Source organism: Urocampus carinirostris, chromosome 9 (genome assembly GCF_059441175.1).
Source record: "Urocampus carinirostris isolate Australia breed hairy pipefish chromosome 9, RoL_Ucar_1.0, whole genome shotgun sequence".
Lineage (NCBI taxonomy): Eukaryota > Metazoa > Chordata > Actinopteri > Syngnathiformes > Syngnathidae > Urocampus > Urocampus carinirostris.
The window spans coordinates 23,501,083-23,522,397 of NC_142357.1; the positions used below are offsets into that span (position 1 = coordinate 23,501,083).

General features: G+C 40.7%; 1 protein-coding gene across 2 annotated transcripts; it reads right to left on the minus strand.

Annotated features, from left to right (window-relative positions):
• Positions 1 to 5,539: 5,539 nt before the first annotated feature.
• Positions 5,540 to 20,557, minus strand: ap1ar (adaptor related protein complex 1 associated regulatory protein). Of its 2 annotated transcripts, none has more exons than XM_088343302.1 (10): positions 20,339 to 20,557; positions 17,023 to 17,071; positions 16,917 to 16,943; positions 16,720 to 16,745; positions 16,533 to 16,629; positions 14,588 to 14,686; positions 12,240 to 12,301; positions 8,261 to 8,325; positions 7,995 to 8,117; positions 5,540 to 6,341 (listed from the first exon to the last, which is right to left on the minus strand). In XM_088343302.1, exons 1-10 carry the CDS (start codon positions 20,407 to 20,409, stop codon positions 6,070 to 6,072), a joined length of 891 nt encoding a protein of 296 aa, XP_088199428.1. In that variant the 5' UTR covers positions 20,410 to 20,557; the 3' UTR covers positions 5,540 to 6,069. The 2 variants fall into 2 exon arrangements, with proteins under 2 accessions (XP_088199428.1, XP_088199427.1); XM_088343301.1 differs by having other exon boundaries at positions 16,720 to 16,748.
• Positions 20,558 to 21,315: the final 758 nt, after the last annotated feature.

The following is a 21,315-nucleotide window of genomic DNA, read 5'->3' on the forward strand; positions in this document are numbered from 1 at the left end:
AGTCACTCCCAGTAGTTAAAATAGAAATAAAATGATATATACAATAAACAGGGTTGGGTAGGGTTACTTTAACTGGATTACTTTCAATTACCTTTGGATTACTCCAATACCAAATATGCTAATAAAAGACAAAACTAAATATGAATACAATGACTAAGTTTTGTGCAGGCTTGGGGAGTAACGGAATACATGGAACGGCAAAAATGATGTATAACGCTAACTGCAGTGAATTGATTCAGTCTAACTCAATGATTGAGTCTATCCTTACTCGGTAAATGAGTTAACGCTAACGCATTCCCTTGTGGGTGATAGACATCAAAGATCCCTTACCGGACTCATATGCTGTGAGGCCAAATGATGGATATAACTCAATAACAGTTAACAGAGTTAACTTTAACTCAGTGAATGAGTTATTCTTCAATAATTGCTTTTTATTGGCAGCTATGGACGTCATGGTGGATCTTTGATAAGTAGAAGTTTAAATGGCAGTGAATGAGTTAACAATAATGCTAATAAAAGACCAGTTAACTCCAGCTTGTTAACTCATTCACTGCCATTTAAACTTCCACTTATCAAAGATCTACCATGACGTCCATAGCTGCCAATAAAAAGTAATGATTTAGGAATAACTCATTCACTGAGATAAAGTTAACTCAGTTAACTGTCATTGAGTTATATCCATCATTTGGCCTCACAGCAAATGAGTCCAGTAAGGGATCTTTGATGTCTATAACCCACAAGGGAATGCGTTAACGTTAACTAGTTAACTCATTCACTGAGTAAGGATTAACTCAATCATTGAGTTGGACTGAATCAATTCACCGCATTTAAATTGAAAACATCCATTATTCGTCCTCGCAACATATTAGTCCAGTAAGGGATATTTGATGTATATAACTCCCAATGGAAGGGAAGGAGTTAGAGTTAAATGAATCCATGAGTTTGAGTTAACTTGTTCGCTGCCATTGAGAGTTATACATTTCAAACATCTCCGGGCTGGCAGCGAGTGAGTGCAGTAAGGAATTCCTGATGTCTATAACGCGTTAACGTTAACTCATTCGCCGAGTTAAAGTTAACTGTTTCACCGACATTGAGAGTTATACATTTAAAACATGTATGTATGTATGTATGTATGTATGTATGTATGTATGTATGTATGTATGTATGTGACTCCCAATGGAAGGGAATTAATATGAGTTAACACATTCACTGAGTTAAAGTTAACTTATTCCCTGAGTTAGAGTTAACTCGTTCACTGCCATTGAGAGTTGTGAATTTCTAACGTCCATCTCCGGACTGGAAGGGATTGAATCAGGTAAGGGATCTTTAACGCTCAATGGAAGGGAATGAGTTAGAGTCATTTCATTCACTGAGTTGGGATTAACTCTTCCATTGAGATAGAGTTAACTCATTCACCGCCTTTTCGTTATAAATTGAAAACATCCATCATTTGGGCAGCAAATGAGTCCATTAAGGGATATTTGTTGTTTATAATTTCCAAAGAAAGGGAATGACTTGGAGGAAACTCATTCACTGAGAGTAACAGATCTCAAAAACCTATTAACAATTTACCGGGAATGCAGTAAATAAATTATGCCCCATGCTTTTGATATAATACTATTTAAGCCCCGTTTCAGTTCAGATTGGGACATTAGGTTCTAAAATATTGTAATCCTGCTACTATTGACCCATTTTCAGACACCGGGGCGATAAACAGTTTATAGCATTATATTGATCGTGTGGGTTGATTAAGTCATAGTCATTCAAAAATGCATTTCATATGAAATTGTAATCATAAGTGACAGCTCCACAAAATTGAAAACAATTACAAGTTTACTTCATGCGGTTTTTAAAAAATACAATTTCACTCAAACTTTTTGAGTTCACATAAAAATTATTTCCGTTGTTTAAATAAATTATTAACTTGAGTCAAGATATGTTTGCGTAATGTGATGGTAAATGAAAAGATAAACATTTTTTTTTTAAATAGAGATTTAAAAAAAATATATAGATCCAAGGAAAGGCGTAGGAATCGGAAAGTGTTCCGCAGGTCGTGCTGCGGCTCTGGGACGCCTCATAAGTTGCTGGCTCCAGTGTGTCTGCCTCGCTTTGGTTTGTTGTATATTGTTGTCCTTTGTCCCAAGCGCCACTGGCGACCGTGCTGTTAATTGCATTTTAATTATTCGGCCCAGTGCTCTCGCTCTTCCACACGCATGTCAACTACCGAAGCTCAGCTTTCGTGCAGGACTTTGGATTCCCTTCAAATAACATGCGGAAATATACATTCCACTTGCCCAGGGGTGTCAAACTCGTTTTAACTGAGGGCCACAAATGCTATAAAAAATCTCACGGGGGCCGGACTAGTAAATTTAAGAGAAAGAGAAAGGGAGAAAAAGACAGAGAAAGAGAGGGAGGGAAAGGGAGAGCGATAAACAGACAGGGAGAACCAGGGAGACGGAGTAACAGAGGGAGAAAAAGAGAGAGCAGAATAGAGAAATGAATGGAGAAGAGGGAAATGAATATATAGAGAAAAATAAAGTGAAAAAGGAGAAAGAAAAAAGAATAAGAGAAGTGAAACGACAGACAGAAAAAGTGTCAGCGGGAGAAAAAGAGACAAAGTGAGGTGAGAGAGAGAGAGAGAGAGGTAAAAAAAAGGAAAGAAGGTGAGAAAGAAAGAGGAAAATAGAAAGAAAGAGAATTAAAGTGTAAATTAGAGAGAGAAAATAGAAAGAGAGCAAGACAGAGAAAAATTAGTTAGAGAGTGAGAGAGAAATAGAGAAAAGAGAAAGAACAGGAGAAAGAAAAAGAGAAATAAATAAAAAAGAAGTGAGTCAGAGAGAAATGGAGAAATACTACCACAATTGTTTTACAAGTGTTAACTGGCTTTGGTGACATCCGGTGGAAATATTTAAAACTACAGCTCATTTTCCTCTGGCGCTTCTCTCACTGTTGTCTTGTGAGCCAGATTTAAACCATTGGCGGGCCTGATTTGGCCCGCGGGCCGCCTTTTTGACACCTGTGCACTAGCCAGTACCGGCCCAAGCCTTCATGGGGGTGTTATTTAGTTTTGAAGTATTATTTAGTATTTCTGAAGTCAGATTTTAATAGAAGTTCTGTAGTTTTTTTTTTGTAGTTTCAGTTGTCTAATTTTTATGCTATTTTTGGTAGTATTTCTGAAGTAATTTTAATGAAGTTTTTCCATAATATTTTTTAATTGTTTCTATAATTCTTTGTTGTATTTCGAAATTCGATTTTGTTGTTGTATGTGTCGTATGTTTGTATTATCACAGTAGCATTATAAATGTAGTATTTTTGTAGTATTGTTTTTTAAAATTATTTTCGTACTCTGTTTTATTTTGTAGTATTTACATATTACAATGTTGTATATCTGTAGTTTTTTCTCTTGTAGAATTGTTGATATTTCCATAGGAGAATCTTTGTAGTATTGCTATAGGTTTAATTTGCAGTATTTATGTTATAATACTCTTGTACTTGTATTTTGTAGTAATATTTCTTTATTTTTTTGGTATTGTGTATTGGTATTTTTTTAGTATTTCAGTAGAAGTATAATTGATGTACTTCCAAAGAAGTATTTTAGTAATATTTTTGTCATATTGATGTAGTTGTCTTTTTGGAGTAAATAATTCTGTAGTAGTATTTTGTAATATAGTATAACTGTAGTAGTATTTTTGTAGTAATTCTCTATTTTTTTAATTTCAGAATGAAAGCAAAATAATAGACGAGGTCCCTGTTTTAAGCACCATATTTGATATTTAGTTTTATAGTTATTGTTTAGTATTTTTGTTGTATTTCCGTCGTAATATTTCTGAAGTACATGTAGTATTTTTGTATTATATTACTGCAGTGGTATTTTTCTAATGTTTCTGTATAAGTATTTCAGAAGTATTTCCAAAATAGTATTTTCATAGTTGTGTTTTTGTAGCATATCTTATTTTATATTATTACTTTCGTTGTATTTTTGTAGCGTTTCCATGGTATTTTTTTTCATTTCAGAATGAAAGGAAAGCAATATATAAGGTCCCTGTTTTCAGGCACTAAATTTGATTTCGTTTTGTAGTATTTCTGGACCTTAGTGCTGCCTTTGAAACTGTGGACCATAATATCTTGCTAGACCGGTTGGAAAAATGGATTGGTCTCTTAGGAACTGTCTTTTTATGGTTCAGATCCTACCTCTCAGATAGGACGCACTGCGTTAATGATGGTGAAGTTACCGCTGAGCCCTTTAGTGTTACCTGTGGTGTTCCGCAGAGTTCAGTACTTGGCCTTCTTCTTTTCAGCATTTACATGCTTCCATTAAGTGATATTATTCGCAAGTAGAATTTCAGTTTTCATTGCTACGCTGATGATACTCAACTACTGTAGATCTTCCGATGGAAGAATCTGCCACACTAAACTGTGGATATTTGGAGGCCTACCTCACTGAGATAAAAGAATGGATGTCACTCAACTTCTTGCGCCTTAAATCTAAAAAGACCGAGATGTTAGTTATAGGTCCATCCAAATGCTGTGACTTTTTCTCAAAAACTGCTCTGAACATTGACTAATGTAATATAACCCAGAGTGACTCAGTCAAAAATGTAGGCGTCATATTTGACCCCTATCTGTCCTTTCAAACACACGTTAAGAATTTTACTAGAACAGTTGTTTTCCATCTTCACAACATTGCTAAAATTCGCCCTATGTTCTCGATTACTGCAATGCACTACTCTCCGGTCTCCCGAGGTCCAAAATCAAGAGTCTGCAGCTGGTACAAAACGATGCGAGGCTTTAAACTAAGACAAGAAAGTTTGATCAGATTACCCCGATTTTGGCTCCCGGTTAGCTTAAAATGTGATTTTAAGGTTCTGTTGGTATGATACAAAATCATGCATGGGCTTGCTCCTTCATATCTTTCAGATTGACTTTCCCTCTATGTTCCAGTCCGGAACCTTCACTCTGAAAATGCTGGTCTACTAGTGATCTCAAGAGCCAAGAAGAGATCCGCAGGTTCAAGAGTGTTCTCCATTTGGGCCCCAGTGCTGTGGAATTCTCTTTCCCCTGAGATTCGATCTGCAACATCAGTGGAACTGTTTAAATCTAGGCTTAAGACACACTTCTATTCTATAGCTTATGAATGATTCATATTTCAAGTTGACAATATCTGTGTATTATTTGTTATTACAACATCCATTGCAGCCTGGTCATCCTGGAAGGGGGATAACCACACGTGCAGTCCTTACTCAAGGTTTCTTCATTTCCCTAATGTTGAGGTTTTTGAGTTTTTCCTCGCCCTCATGTAGGCTTTAGATCAGGGGATGGTGTAATAATAGTCTGTAGTTTGCAATAGTCTTTGATCTGTGCAGCCCTTTGAGACTCTTTGTGATTAAGGGCTATACAAATAAACATGACTTGACTACCTATATTAATGAAAAAATAATTTATGGGTAATTGATACAAAATTGGTTGCAGATCAGTTAAATCAATAGGAATCTGATTAGATATTTGTCTTGATGAAAAGCAGACACAGATCAAACACGTGTAACAAAACATAAATTTGCAATTTATTATTCTGATAGGACTAAATTCAAATGTACCCAAGACAAATCTATACATGTTGCATATGTGCAGACTGTCAAACCAGATGCCATTGTTACATTAGTTTAACCATCAATGATTTTCTAATATGCATTCGGTAGCAGGATGAGATAATGATAACGTTTGAAAATGATAATATTCTTCTAATGGACAACAAATATTTTGTGATACTGTGTACAGCAGCTGAGACAGACCAAAACGGCTAGACATTTAATTAAACACATTATTTTCCACCTTCCACTGCCATAAGAGCCAAGATTCTAGGAATTGATTTCGCAGTCATTGTGAACTGGCATAAAGTTTTTGATAATTAATCAACATTACATGCAATTATCAGCGATAAAAAACACTGAAAATTAAAGTGTTTGAAAACAACTCTAGCGCTCATTTTCAGTGTATTGCCTGATATTACAAATCGAGAAAATAAGCTGGTGAGCTTGTGTGTACGTGAGCAGGGGGGCAAAATGCGAGACACTATCTGTCCTGGTCGTCCAACTTGAGACCATAATCTGAAGAGTCCTCTGAGGGGGTGTCCAGCACGGGGTTGACAAAACCCTCAAATTGCGGTTCGCCATTATCCTCCGGATGAGTGCTTACAAAATCGTTCTCCCACTCCAGCGCGTTTGAGTCCTCAGAGGTGGAGGTAGGCCCGCTGTGTGCTTGCTTGCCACCGGGCCTCAAGGCGGCTCGCAGGAGGTCTTCTTCTGTTCGGGATCTTTCCCAGGCTGGCAGTGCTCGGTTGAATCCTAAAATGGGTAGAAAACATTCAAATATAAATTAATTAATTCAAACACTGCTTATCAAGAGGATTCAAGACCTGGACAAAATAAAAAGTCTGAACGCAGACACGCATCTGAATTAGATAGATACCTCATTTATCCCCATAGGGAAATTCACACTTCCAGCAGTATCCTTTTGTTGTTTATTACGAGATTAACAGGATGGCCTTGGGGTGCTGTGTAGTTTAGCCACAGCGGAGTGGATGACGTCACACGCTAGGTCAAAAGTTCCACTTTGTGCCCAGGGTTACACCACCTCGTGTTCACGTATATAGCGAGTCCACCTCCTCTCCACTTCCCGCAGGCGTTTATGTCTCTGTCTGCCCTAAAAGCGCCGAAGCCGGGTAGCTCCACGTCCGGGATGCTAGACGTGAGCAAAGTTTTGGCAAAACACAGCAAACTGCACTCCCTATACGCTTTGATGTTTTTCACCAGCACAGTCAGTTCGTCGGTCTTATTTGGTAGAGAGTTCACATTTACAATGATAACGGACCGTACCGAAGGCTTATAACGCTGCTAGCCGCTTAGCCTTCACCTTAGCTCCGGCTCTGCAGCCACGATAGGGCCCCCTCATCACGCCGGCATGAGAATTCTTCAGGGCAAGGAGTTGATTCCTCGAATAAACACATCTTTGTGCATTAAAACCCATAACGATGGGATAGAAAGTAATCCAAAGTGTAGTTGTCAAACGGGACGAAAAACACAGAAGATAGAAGAAGACAATTAAAACCAGAAATCACAAAAAGAGCGAAATAACACGGAGCTGATGGAAAGGCTGCCGCTCGCGGCGGCGCCTATGATATCGGGGATTATTTCCCCTAAGTAAAATTACACGGCCGGACCTTGGTTGGATCAAAATGAGAGACCAGGTGGTGGGTGCGATGGGTCTGGTGGACCTCTGTGCCAATTGGCTAAGTATTTATTAATGATGTCTAACAGAGTTCAAAGAGCCTTAATGCTTTATTTTCCACCGCCTACCTGCTTTTATCTTGCTTTTGGCGAAGCTGTTCGCAGAGGAACGCACTAGATTTGAGTGAGTTGAATGTGAGTTGGGGATTAGTGCTGGGGAGTGATGTCATGCTTGATGCCCCACGTTTTTTTTTCTTTCTATGTGTCTGTGAAGCATAAAAATGCTGAATGTAAGAAAAAGCTTGCCTCAAGGAGAGTCCAAATGCCAAACCAAACCCCATAAGAGATGAAAAAGAATAGTTTGAGGGCACACACTTGATGAATGAAATGACTGAGGCTTCAATCATGACTTAAAGCCAACAGATGACTGCAGAGAGTAACAAAGTTTCAAATTCCAGGCAATACCATGAAGTGAAAACATTGGGAATGGCGTTTCCTCACATTTTCTCTGCTTGATTGATGGTAGTCAACAAATGTAGATACAGTGGCTTGTTTTGGGATCTGAGCCTGGCTTTGGCTAAATCCAATGGACACATTTAAAACTGCAGGTCATTGTTTGACGTGAAGCAGCTCATATTTCTCTTGTGCTTCTCCCAGCATTGTCTCACGGGCCAGATTGAATCTGTTGCCGGGCCGTAGGAGAGTTGAAACACATCATCTAGAAAGAAGTAAGTTCTTCTCCCTAAACCAAACAATAGAATAGACTCTCACCCTCCTCATCCTCCCACTCTAGATCCAGGGAGGTGCAGTCATCGTTGGTGGAGCGCGTTTTGGTGGTGAAATCCCAGCTGCTCTCCGTGTTGGGCGTCAGCGCGTTCGCGTCCGAGGGAAGTCCTAGAAACGCCGTGATTGCAAGCATTACGGCATTGAATCTTTTATTTTTTCCGCATGGTTAATTCAATCATAGTTTCTTATTGGAGCAGATGTTATGTACTTTCAATCGGATTAGATAAGACAGGCGGATTCGGTTCACTCACTGGCGCTTCTAAAAGCCTCTGACTTGACATTCTGGAGGGAGGGGTCGAAACCATCACTGGCTTGTCTGAAACGGGTCAGGATGACAAACATTTAAAAACAAAACAAAAAAACAACCTCAGTGCTTTGGAATGAAAACACCCGCAACTGCTTTGGAAAACCTAATTTCAAAATTAGGGCTGCAAACAAAGAATTATTCCTAATAATTATTATAAAAAAGAAACCAAACCTGTAGCATAGTTTTGGTGTCAACGTGGGGCTGCTGCTAGGACACGTTTATTTTAGGGTTGTTAATTTTTGTACTCCGTTTTTTTTTTTTAATTCCAAACAGTCAGGTTTATTTATTTTACCCATTTATTTTTGGGTGTGAGTATTTTGGATATCGTACATTTTATGTTGATTTAATGAAGTGCTTTAATTTTATTTACTTGAGTTGTCCATCCATCCATCCATTGTCTTCCGCTTATCCGAGGTCAGGTCGCGGGGGCAGCAGCGTTAAAAGGGAAGCCCAGACGTCCCTATCCCTAGCCACCTCCTCCAGCTCATCCGAAGGGACCCTGAGGCGTTCCCAAGCCAGTCGAGAGAATTAGTCTCCCCAATGTGTCCTGGGTTGCCCCCGGGGCCTCCTGCCGGTGGGACATGCCCGGAACACCTCCCGAGGGAGGCGTCCAGGAGGCATCCTTATTAGATGCCCGAGCTACCTCAACTGGCTCCTCAACGCGGAGGAGCAGTGGCTCTACACAGAGTCCCTCCCGGATAACTGAACTTCTCACCTTATCTCTAAGGGAGAACCCAGCCACCCTGCGGAGGAAACTCATTTCGGCCACTTGTATCCGGGATCGTGTTCTTTCGGTCATGACCCAAAGTTCATGACCATAGGTGAGGGTATGAACGTAGATCGACCGGCAGATCGAGAGCTTTGCCTTTCGGCTCAGCTCCCTCTTCACCACGACGGACCGGTACAGGGTCCGGATGACGGCAGACGCTGCACCGAACCATCTGTCGATCTCCCGTTCCATCCTACCCTCACTCGTGAACAAGACCCCGAGATACTTAAACTCCTCCACTTGGGGCAAGACCTCCTCCCCGACCCGGAGGGAGCATACCACCCTTTTCCGACTGGGAACCATGGCCTCGGACTTGGAGGTGCTGATCCTCATCCAAGCCGCTTCACACTCGGCTGCGAATCGCTCCAGCGAGAGCTGAAGATCACGGCCTGAGGAAGCCAACAGCATCACGTCATCTACAAAAAGCAGTGACGCAATGCTGAGGCCCCCAAACCGGACTCCATCCCCGCCAAGGCTGCGCCTAGAAATTCTGTCCATAAAAGTTATGAACAGAATCGGTGACAAAGGGCAGCTCTGGCGGAGACCAACCCTCACCGGGAACGAATCCGACTCACTGCCGGCAATGCGGACCAGACTCTGGCACCGAGCATACAGGGACCGCACAGCCCGGATAAGACTGTGCGGTACCCCATACTCCCGAAGCACCCCCCACAGGGCCTCCCGAGGAACACGGTCGAATGCCTTCTCTAAGTCCACAAAACACATGTAGACCGGACTGGCAAACTCCCATGCACCCTTAAAGACCCTGCAGAGTGTGTAGAGCTGGTCCAGTGTTCCACGGCCAGGACGAAAACCACACTGTTCCTCCTGAATCAGAGATTCAACTTCCTGGCGGACCCTCCTCTCCAGTACCCCTGAATAGACCTTACCAGGGAGGCCGAGAAGTGTGATTCCCCTGTAGTTGAAAAACACTCTCCGGTCCCCCTTCCTAAAGACGGGAACCACCACCCCAGTCTGCCAGTCCAGAGGCACTGTCCCCGATGTCCACGCGATGTTGCAGAGGCGTGTCAACCATGACATCCAGAGCCCTAATGAACTCCGGACGGATCTCATCGACCCCTGGGGCCCTGCCACCGAGGAGTTTTTTGATCACCTCAGTGACTTCAACCCCAGTGATACGAGAGCCCAACCCAGAGTCCTCAGGCTCTGCTTCCCCAGAGGAAGACGTGTCGGTGGGATTGAGGAGGTCTTCGAAGTACTCTGCCCACCAATTCACAACGTCCCGGGTCGAGGTCAGCAGCGCTCCATCGGCACTGTACACAGTGTCGATGGTACACCGCTTCCCTCCCCTAAGACGCCGGATGGTGGACCAGAATTTCCTCGAAGCCGTTCGGAAGTCGGCTTCCATGGCCCCGCCAAACTCCTCCCATGCCCGAGTTTTTGTCTCGGCAACCGCCGAAGCCGCATTCTGCTTGGCCAGCCGATACCTGCAAGCTGCTTCCAGAGTCCCACAGGCCAGGAAGGCCCAATAAAACTCCTTCAGCTTGACGGCATCCCTCGCCGCCGGTGACCACCAATGGGTCTGAGGGTTGCCGCCGCGGCAGGCACCGACTACCTTACGGCCACAGCTCCGATCAGCCGCTTCGACAATGGAGGCGCGGAACATGGTCCACTCGGACTCAATCTCCCCCGCCTCCCTACTTGAGTTGTATTAAAGTATATAAAAAAACATCTACTTCCTGGTTGTTTTGCCTTCAGGATGAATCAAGTAGCATAGACAGTAATCTTAAACGATTCATTTGTTGATAATTTATTTCATTTCAATCTTTATTCTAAAATAGGGGTCTCAAACTCAATTGGCTAGGTTTTGGGTAAAGTTGGGCTATATCAATTTTTCTGCCGGAAAAGATCTGATTAAAAAAAGTTTGCAATTCTCATATATGTTTTATAAAATATTCCAAACAAAATAGGAATATAAACCAATCAATCAGTAAAATACATCGACAATTTGCATGGGCTGAAATTATACTTAAAGGGACTGTGTGTATTATTTAACCACTAAATGTAGCTGTATTGCGCTACAAAACCTCGAGGAAGATTACAAACTACAGAGAGAAAAGGAACTAAACCATACAATATTTCTTCATTTTTTTGCCTTTTGAAAAGAATGAAAAAGGATATAAAGAAATTTATTTCAAAAGAATAAAGTATAAGAAGAAATAAAAGGGAAAGGAAAAAAACATGGAAATTTAAAAGAAAAAACAGGAAAAAGTAGAAAAAGGAAAAATAATAAAATACAAAAAAAAAGGAGAAAAAAAAAAGAAAAGAAAAATATAGTAGAAAAAAACAAAGAAACAAGAAGAAAAAATGAAAAAGGTGAGCCTCGAGTTATGTCAAATAAATGCAAATAGGCGCCCAAATATACAAATTGTCCTTTTGAACTTCTGTTTTAAGAGGGGGGCCTCAAACTATCATTCTGTGGAGCGCAATTGGCCCCAGGGCTAAGAGATCAAGATCCCTGTTGTAAAACAAAACTTGTTCAAATCACTATTGTAGAAAAATCTGGTTTGGAAAATATCAGAGGATAGGCGAAAATGTTGATTCATATTTTCCATATCGCTTTGCTGAAACAATCAACATCCAAAACAATCACTTTCAATGAGACCTCACTAATTTGTCAAAATACTTGCATAAATAAATGTGTGGACTGACGCAAAAATGATTTGATGCCACTGAAGTAAAGATATTTGTTTTAAAAAAGCAGATCATTAAAGGCTACTGTTTTTTTATAAAGTACGCAAAGTAAAAAGCCTTATTGCAGCTCTCCAAAAGGTTTCAAGGCTTTGGTAATTATTTCAGTTTATTAATTAAACACAAACGGTCGAAGTTGCTTCTATGAGCTCAAAACCTCTAATAGGACCTCAAATAGAGCCAATAGTCAGTAAAAATAACAGCTGACCAATATTTTCAGTTTTTTCAAAAATATAAAATAGAACAAACTGTGACCAATGTAATACGGTTCAAAACGTTTAGATTAATCCATTTGCTTTTTTTTGCGAAACTTTCTTTGCATTTATTCCTAAATGATAGAAACTGACCCCGATATTCCACCCCAAAAATATTTACAGCAAAGAAAAAAATGCTGACTCGGCTACAAAATACTTCAGTTGCCCTATGAGGGGACGTGACTCACTTTTTCGGCAGAGAATCGTTACCGCACCCATCGGCTTTCCCCCTCGTCCTCTGGGTCAAGAGCTGCGGAAGAAGAGCCCACGCAAGTGGTTACTGTCATCACAATCAAATAACACAAACTGTCAGTTATTCTTTTTGCAGAAAAAAAGTCAGCAAATAAATCTTAAACAGAAGAGTAACCAAATGAGGCATAAATTGTGTGTCAGGTATACAGTATGTATAAATGATTTATTAAATTAAGTTCTGTGTATATGGACCCAGAGTTATTTAACTCCTTCCCCTTTTGTGTAAATGACACAATTTCGAAGACAGGTAATCAGTATTCATGTACTTTCCAAATTGTGCACTTGGGTCACCAGACAAACAAATACAGTGGTACTTCTTTAAACGAGCTTAGTTGTTCCAGGATCGTGCTCATAGCTCGAATTGCTCATGTGATGATACTGTATAATTAAAAACTAAGTTGCAAGGAGGAGTCATGGGGATCGCATACCTGTAAACTTCTACGATTTCCCTGTATTTTACATTGTATACACCGTTTTTACTCAGGAACATTGTCAAAAAAAAGACAATTTTTTTCTTTCCCATCTAAGCTTTAATCTAGATTGTTTCTATCACTGGTAGCAGACGGCAACGTCATCATAGATTGCCAATATTCCACATTGTGCTTAAAATTTATTATCGCTTAGTAACGGGAATTATTACCGGTAATATGGGCTGCAATTAGCGGAGGATGACGAGTATGAGATTGAGAGAATGTTGATGCGTAAGCACTTACAGTATAAATAAGATTAAAGAAACTGTAAATTCAAATGAACGTAAATACAAACATTTTTTACACCACCATCTTTTTTGTCAGTAGTAGTTTGCATGTGCAAACTATACGAGCTGATGCTTGCAGTAAACGACGCAAATTGTACAAGCTGATGCTGGCAGTAAGCAGTCAAGAGGGGTGAGCTGTCTCGATCGAGTGGAATAGAGAGCAAGAGTTTCGTGTAAAAAAAAAAAAACTTAAAAAAAAAAAAAAAAACTCGTATACCGAAATGGTCATGTTTAGAGGTGCTCGTATAAAATGGTACCAATGTATACAGTAAGTTTTTATATGATAAACTTGAAAATTATTCCTTACTTTTGTGTTAAAGACACTCAGTATTCATGTACTTTCCAATTGTAAACTTGGGTCACCAAGCAAACAAGTACAGTGGTACCTCTACATGCGTGATTAATTTGTTCCAGGATGATCCTTGTAGCTCAATTTTGTCATGTGATACAATGAAATAATTAAAACCTAAATGGTTCGTTCCTGTCCTCGCAAAAGCATCCAAGTAAACCCTAAATAGGTATAATAAAAGTAATCTTACAGATCTTTAAAACCACATTTGAATAATAATTAAACATAAAATACGGTGGCTTGGATTGGTCACTCACACAAACAGTTTTTCTATTATTTTTTGCTTCATGTCGATTAGAAGGAAGATTGTATGCCTGAAACTGAACCAAAATTCAGGTCGGGCCTAAAATGTCCATCATTACGTCCGGGTTCGGACTAGGCTTGTCATTTGAATTTTTTTTTCTTTCAAATTATCCACCCAACACTGTTCTTTGCTACTTTTCTTAACAACGTACTGCTGTTGTGGTTTCAGTGTCGTGCAGTGAAGGATCCGAAACATAGATCCGGTCCCCATCTTGAGCAGCCCACAAAAGTTCGGCCAAAATAACTCCTCATACAGAGTTGTAAGAAATTAAATATGAAAATTTGGGTTTGCCTTTGGTTCACCCCTTCAAATCAAGTTAATTTGTCAGGCTCGGGAAGGTTTGGACTTTATTACGCAATGGCCCGGGTCAGGCTGAATTTTTTTAAGCCCGATCCTAACCTCGGAATTCAGTGGTCATGTGTTAAGAGACATTAACATGACCCTTTACCAAACTCATGGCGAAGGTTAAAGAGTTACAAAAAGTAAATGCTATTAAAAGAAATGCGATCAAAATACACTTTCTGTGGAAAACAGGTACTCTACAGGTATGATCAAAGGTGTGGAATCAGGTGCCTGTTGGTGGAAGGCGCATGCCCAAACTGGACCGAGCTGACGGCGGTCTCTAGTGGTAGACCCTGGGACTGCTCGTGAAGTGGACTTTCCTTCGTAAAGCAAGCAAGACTTGTGTCAAAAAAACAAAACAAAAACTTGTCTCTCGAAATAATTGTGTGTAGAGGTGCTCGTATAAAGAGGTACCACTGTTCTGGCAAGATGCAAAAAAAGACAGCCGCCACAAAGGGGCTTGCATGCCTGTCAGTAAAGCGAAGCGGTACGGTCAACTGGCACAAGGGAGGAGCGCTCAATGTCGCCTCACCTCCTTTGCTTTTCGCTCACGCGCCAACCTGGCGGCCTCCCGCTGGGCAGCGTTTCTAGCCTCCTCTTCTAGCCTCAACCTCTCCTCTTGTGCCTCTAACTGAGTGACGTGACAAAATCAAGCAAAACACAAAAACAGAAAATTAACAAACAGAACATAAACAAACTGATAATGTAGCAAAATAATAAGATAAGCAAAAGTAAGTCTCAAAAGTGAAACAATAATTAAGTGGGCTGACAGGAAATTAACTCATTCAATGCCATAACGTAACATTAGGTTGACCCCGAGTTCCGAAACAGGAGCAGCACGGCAGCGGAGTGGTTAGCGCGTCCGCGATACAGTTCTGAGGTCATTGGTTCAATTTCAGCTACCAGCCTTCCTCTGCGGAGTTTGCATGTTCTCCCCGTGCTTGCGTGAGTTTCCTCCAGGCACTCAGCTTTGCTCCCACAATCCAAAAACAATCATGTCAGGTTGATTGGCCGGTCCAAATTGTCCCTAGGTGTGAATGAGCGTGTAAGTTGTCTGTCCCAGTGAGGCCCTGTGACTGGCTGCGTCGAGTTCAGGGTGTTCCTCGCCCACTGCCCGAAGATAAGTGGGATGCCCTGCTGAGGGTATGCAGTGCAGATAATGGACGGATGGCTCAGCTCATCAGTAAGTATTAAGCCTCTGGGAATGATTTCAGTATTATAAAACACCATTAGATGGCTTTTATCAGATCTTTTTTCACACAAAACGCTTCCGCTTTCTGGTTTTGCTCACTGTATCAAGCAATTGAAAGAGTGTAGGTGACCCCATATGGCGAGTATAGGTGTAGTTAAGCAGTGAGGTCACAGTTACAGGACAGACAGTTAACACTTTGAACTTTTTCCCCCCTAAAATTTATGGCGAAGTCCCATTGTAATTGTCAGGGCGAGTGGAAAACCGTTTCGTGCACGCCCGCAAGAACGTGATAGCCATGGTGACCAAAATCACGTCATCACGTCACCGGAAACTTGGGGCGCTGAAAAGTGCATGCATTCTCAATGCATAAATTGAGTGTTCTTGCAATAAAAGGTTAGTTTGCAAGCAAAGTTCCCTTGGCTTTATGGAAAGCATTGTTTGCGAATGAATTCAAATGTTCAATAATAGTCAATAACTCAACACCAGAAAAAATGGGGACGCAAATTCCAGACTAACACTTAGGAGACAAAGAAGGTGACGAGGATCAACCAATGATTTGCAGGAGCGGCTCACAGAGTGAAAGCGAAAGAGATGAAGAGATTAAAAGAGATGAAGGATAACACTTAGCATACCCACTCAACGCATGTTAAAAGAGAGGCCCTTCAGCCTCAGTTGTTTGGAGTTGGCTACCTACAAGTTTGATAAAAAAGAAAATATCTATCTACCATGGTCATATCCCTCATGAGGGCCGACCGACAGCAAGACGAACACATACAATAAACAAAGAAAATAAAATAAAAAAGGGATACTTTGGATTAAAGAGAAAATTGATTTAATTTATATTTCAAATCTTTATTATACAGCTGGAGAGTGTTGGACATTTTCTCTCAGTGAATTTTTCTGTGAGTGGAGTCGGCTGTGGGCCTCGTCCCTACAATGTACATTTTTGTGAAATAATGTGGAATACTTTGTAGATTGTTTATATCAGCATGTGATTTTGTCAACATTCACCCAGGGGCAAAAATTAGGATTAAAAGTGAACAGGAAAAAAACGTGAGGTATCATCACGATATTTATTCATATCAACCGATAAGATTTTTTTCTATCATGATACCAATTTTTGTCATATCGCCTAGTCCTAAACTTAGACAGCTACAGAAATAAATTTTATTTAGATCTTCAAAAATGAGTCAAGATGTCAAAAAATGGCTGGCACCTTCTCTTCACATTTAAGCGATACGTCTGGCATTGAATGAGTTAAGAATTTGATCTAAATAAATATTACCTCTGCTTGTAGCTTTTGGTCGATGAGAATTTGCTTATCGGAGATGTCCGTATAGCGATGCTCTCGAAGGTTCTTCAGCTCATCCTCACTGATTGGTCTGGAGTAGTCAGCAACAAAATAGAAAATTTGCAATGCTTTACATTTGGAATGCTCCTTTTGAAGTATATCATTTGAAGACGTATTCTACCTTGGGCAAGGCTGAGGGCTTTCATCCTGCTAAAAAAACAGCACACAAACCATTACCTCACCAATATTTCGACAGCACTACTGAACAATATGTTTAGCATTGCAAATTCTGTGTTCAGTACAAATATTAATTTGTTGTGGAACATCCAAATTTGAATGACTTTCAAGTTTTACAGCTCAATCAACAACAACCCTTACCTCATCACTCTCTACAAGGTTTTCAAACTGAGGAATAAAAACAAGTACAGAAATCAGATTAAAAACGACAACAAAAAATAAAAAGATTAAAAGGTTTAAATCGTACTTCTATTGTGTAATGCTCCCCGGTGGTGCTGCTGCGAAAATACTTGGATCTAGAAGAACACACGTGTTATTACTGCAATGAAACATGCATGTGCTCGTTTGAAACAAAGTGTATATATTCATGAATATAAAAAGATTTTTGGTGATTCATTCACTCTCTAAACCTCTTGTCCTCAATAAGGGTCGCATGGGTGTTTGAGCCCATCCCAGGCGACATTGGGCATTGAGCAGGGGCCACCATGGACTAGTCTCACACATAAACATAAAACCATTCACATACGTATTCCACACCTGTCAACTTGTACGTTTTTGCCGTATTAAGTACGTTTTATCATGCATTTTAAGACGTGTACGACGTACAAGAAAATATGTACGGAAAAACGCAAATTTGTCAATTATGGGTACCATCCGGTATACACCGACTATCACGAAACGGCAAATAAATCGAGTCAAACGAGTTCGCCGCGGTAGCCTCTATCTCGGTATTGTTTTTTTCGTAGCAAACTAAGCGAACGTTTGATGCTACTGTGTGCATACGTCTGCCGCTGTAGTCCCTAATTTCGACTCCCCAGCAAAATCCTCCCCCCCTCGCGTGAACGCGCATTCTGCTGCGCTTCCGACAATAGCTATCGTATTCTATATAATAAGCTTATTAAAACAATAAAGCTATTGTCGGAAGCGCAGCAGAATACGCGCTTTCCCTGCAAAATCCTCCCCCCTCGCGTGAACGCGCATTCTGCTGCGCTTCCGACACTAGCGATCGTATTCTATATAATAAGCTTATTAATAAAATCATTATTATAATAAACAAACAAAATATAGCACTGAAGCAACTTGCGAACAAATTCAACTTACGAACGATCGTCCAGAACCACGTTCATAAGCAGGGCAGCGTCGGTACTGTACGTCTCTGTGTGCCCTGCGACTGGCTGGAAACCAGTTCAGGGTATCCCTTGCCCCACAGCCTGAAGATGGCTAAGTTGGGCTCCAGCACCCTCGCGACCCTAGTGAAGATAAGCGGTGCCGATAACGGATGGATACTTGAGTGCAATAAAAAGAAAAATTGGAAAATACAGTAAATTACGGACTATAAGCCGCTACTTTTTCTCAAGTGTTCAGCCCTGCGGCTTATTCAGTGAAGCGGCCAATTTATGTAATTTTTCTAACGGCCACCAGCGGCGTTGGAGTATAAAAGGTAAGATTAAGACCAGTAGAATATGTGCGCCAAAAAAAGACTGCAACCTCTAAGTTTATGCATACATTGTCTGTAAAGGAAAGGTACGTTCTGATAATGAGGAAGACGCCCTTGATGGCGATAGTTATGAGGAGGAAGTTGAGGACGATCTACCGTGAATTTCACAATTACGGGATGCTTTCTTTTGACAGACACGTTTGATGCATTGCGAGCGTGATCCTACTAGCGTGTAGGTACCTTTCAAAGGAATGGTTTGGGATGAAAGTTATATTATTATTATTAAAGCTTTGAAAACTCTCTCAGTGTACCGTCTTTCTTTGTAAATATGTGTAACCATGTATAATATGTATTTGCAACTGTGTATTTTTGTAATGTATTTATTTTAGAGATTTATTCTGTTATGTGTTCTACGAGCGAATCAAAAAGAAGGGGCGGAGCAAACGCGGGCTGATGGAAAGTAGGGTAAAGCTGAGTTACCGGTAGATCTGTCTGTTGTCGCAGCGGACAATAGTGGATATATATTTTTCCCACCCTTAACTATGGAAATATACATTTTGTTTCCTTGGATTACTTTCAACGGGACCCAGACTTTACAAGTCTGCATCATACGTTAATTACGGGTATCATTTTCCATTCATGATGCCGATTGTGGTTCTAAGATTGTCTACTATTTATTTAGTTACAAATGTTAAAACGTCATAGTGCCAGACATAAATTGTGAATATGCTTGATTGCTGTTAAGATTGTCGAGAAGGGTTGTTCAAACCTCACATTGTTTGTTTGCTGTTATTAGTGTCAATAAATTTGTTCAAACCACCACAATCGTGGAACTTACAGCCTGGTCTGGGTAAAACTTGTGATTGTGTCACAAGTTTTAATGTGTGCGCACGAGGCTTGTACAGAGGTGTGGCTTGTGTAAGTACAAAAGTGGCAAATCACTGCGGAGGATGAGGAGAGCCCACCTGCCCCCACCCTCCCTCATCACATTCTACAGGGGCACCATAGAGAGTATCCTGACCAGCTGTATCTCTGTGTGGTGTGGAGGCTGCAGCGCTACCGACTGGGGTAGTGTGAGGAGGGTGACGAGGACAGCAGAGAAAATCATCGGGACTTCTCTTCCCTCCATTCAGGACATTGGCCAGAAGCGCTGCCTATCCCAAGCTAAGAGCATTATCAGGGACCCCTCTCACCCAAATCATGGACTGTTCACTCTGCTAGCCTCTGGGAAGAGGTACTGCAGTGTGCGGTGCAGGACCACCAGGTTCCACAATGGTCTTGTCCCCCTGGCCATTAGACTGTTAAATGGTCACTCAAACCCATAGTAAATCTAAACTGCTGCTAATCTGTACATCTGTGGGTTTTGTTTGACTTTTTGCACTACTGGGAGTTCTTTATAGCTAGCCACTCCTTGCACATCTGTTTCTCTGCACTATTGTACTTACAGCGTTATTGTTACAGTGTTATTGTTCTGTTTACCTGACTTGTTTACCTGACGACACATTTTGCACATCTGGTTAGCTACTCCTCTTGCACTATTTGCGCTACTGTAAAATACTATACATAGCCATAGTTATTTAGTATATTATTAGCACTCAATACTACAACTCAATACAACATTTTATTTATATCTGTACATTCAAGGAAACTGTGCGGGTCAGATGTATCGACATTTCGTTCTGTATACACGTGTACTAGAATGACAATAAAGTAGATCTGAATCTGAAAAGTGGTGGGTGCGGCTTATAATCAGGTGCGCTCTATAGTCCGGATTTTACGGTAAATGTGTGACATTTTAATTTCCAATGTTTAGGCTTCACGGGTTTTAAATATGCACTGGGAATACTTTCCAGAATACGAATTCGGTTATCTTGATAAAGTTGCAGTCGACGAGTGACGTAAGAATACGCCCAGTTAATGGTTATAGGGGTGGGGTCTCTAATGCTCTATAATTGAAACCCCCCACATGTCATTTTTAATTTCAATAAACAAAATTCTCGAAAGGAATAATGTATCATCAATTCCGGCTCGGGCGCTTTGGGCAATGTTAGCATAACACTATTGACAATTTTAGGGATGCTGTCACGCTAGTTAGCTCACCTAGCCGGGCTCGTGTGCCACTTACCCGCCTCCTCTTTGGATCCTGTTGGCCTCTTTTCTAAAGAGTCCTACGCAGAAAGCCCAACAATTACCCATGGCATTTTTAAATACCGCTTTGCGGATATTAGTCTCACAAAATAAGAACTTCGCATCCCAAGCACTAAAATGAAGTGCGTTTCTTATCAGACCTGAAGCTGTAGCACTTCCTCATTCTCCCTTCTCACTCACTGAATGCACCGCGGGTCTCATTACTGCCACCTACCGTCTCATTTAGACTACTGGATTTAAAAAAATGTTTAAAGGTCCTTCGTGCAAATAGAGTGAAAAAGAAATAAAATGTATGCAAAGTGTAGCATATACAAATCCTTAATGAAGGGTATCCATTGGCTTACGGCCATACTACCTTGAAAACATCTGATTTTGGAGGCTAAGCTGGGTCGGGCCTGGTGAGTATTTTTATGGAAAATCGCTTGGGAATACCAGCAGGGTTGGGTAGGGTTACTTTAACTGGATTACTTTCAATTACTTTTGGATTACTCCAATACCAAATATGCTAACAAAAGACAAAAGAAACTAAATATGAATACAATTACCGTACTCAATTTTGTGCAGGCTTGGGGAGTAACGGAATACAAGGAACGGCAAAAATGATGTTGGGAAGCTGTTTGGATTTATTGTCATTTTGTTTCTGTCGCATTTTATGTTAGTTTTGCCGGAGATCAAAGCCAGGAGAGAAAGCTTACCACGTGTTGTGAGTCATAATTTTATTCATATTTAGTTTCTCTTGTCTTTTATTAGCATATTTGGTACTGGAGTAATCCAAAAGCAATTGAAAGTAATCAAGTTAAAGTAACCCTACCCAACCCTGAGCTGCAGTAGGTGTTTCATCGTCATAAAATAGTTATTGAGGGTGGGATTTAGTCAGACTAGTAATGACTTGAAACAAGGTGGAAACAAAAAATAATAGGAGGAAAAATTAAAAATGGGAAAAGTCAAAAAAGA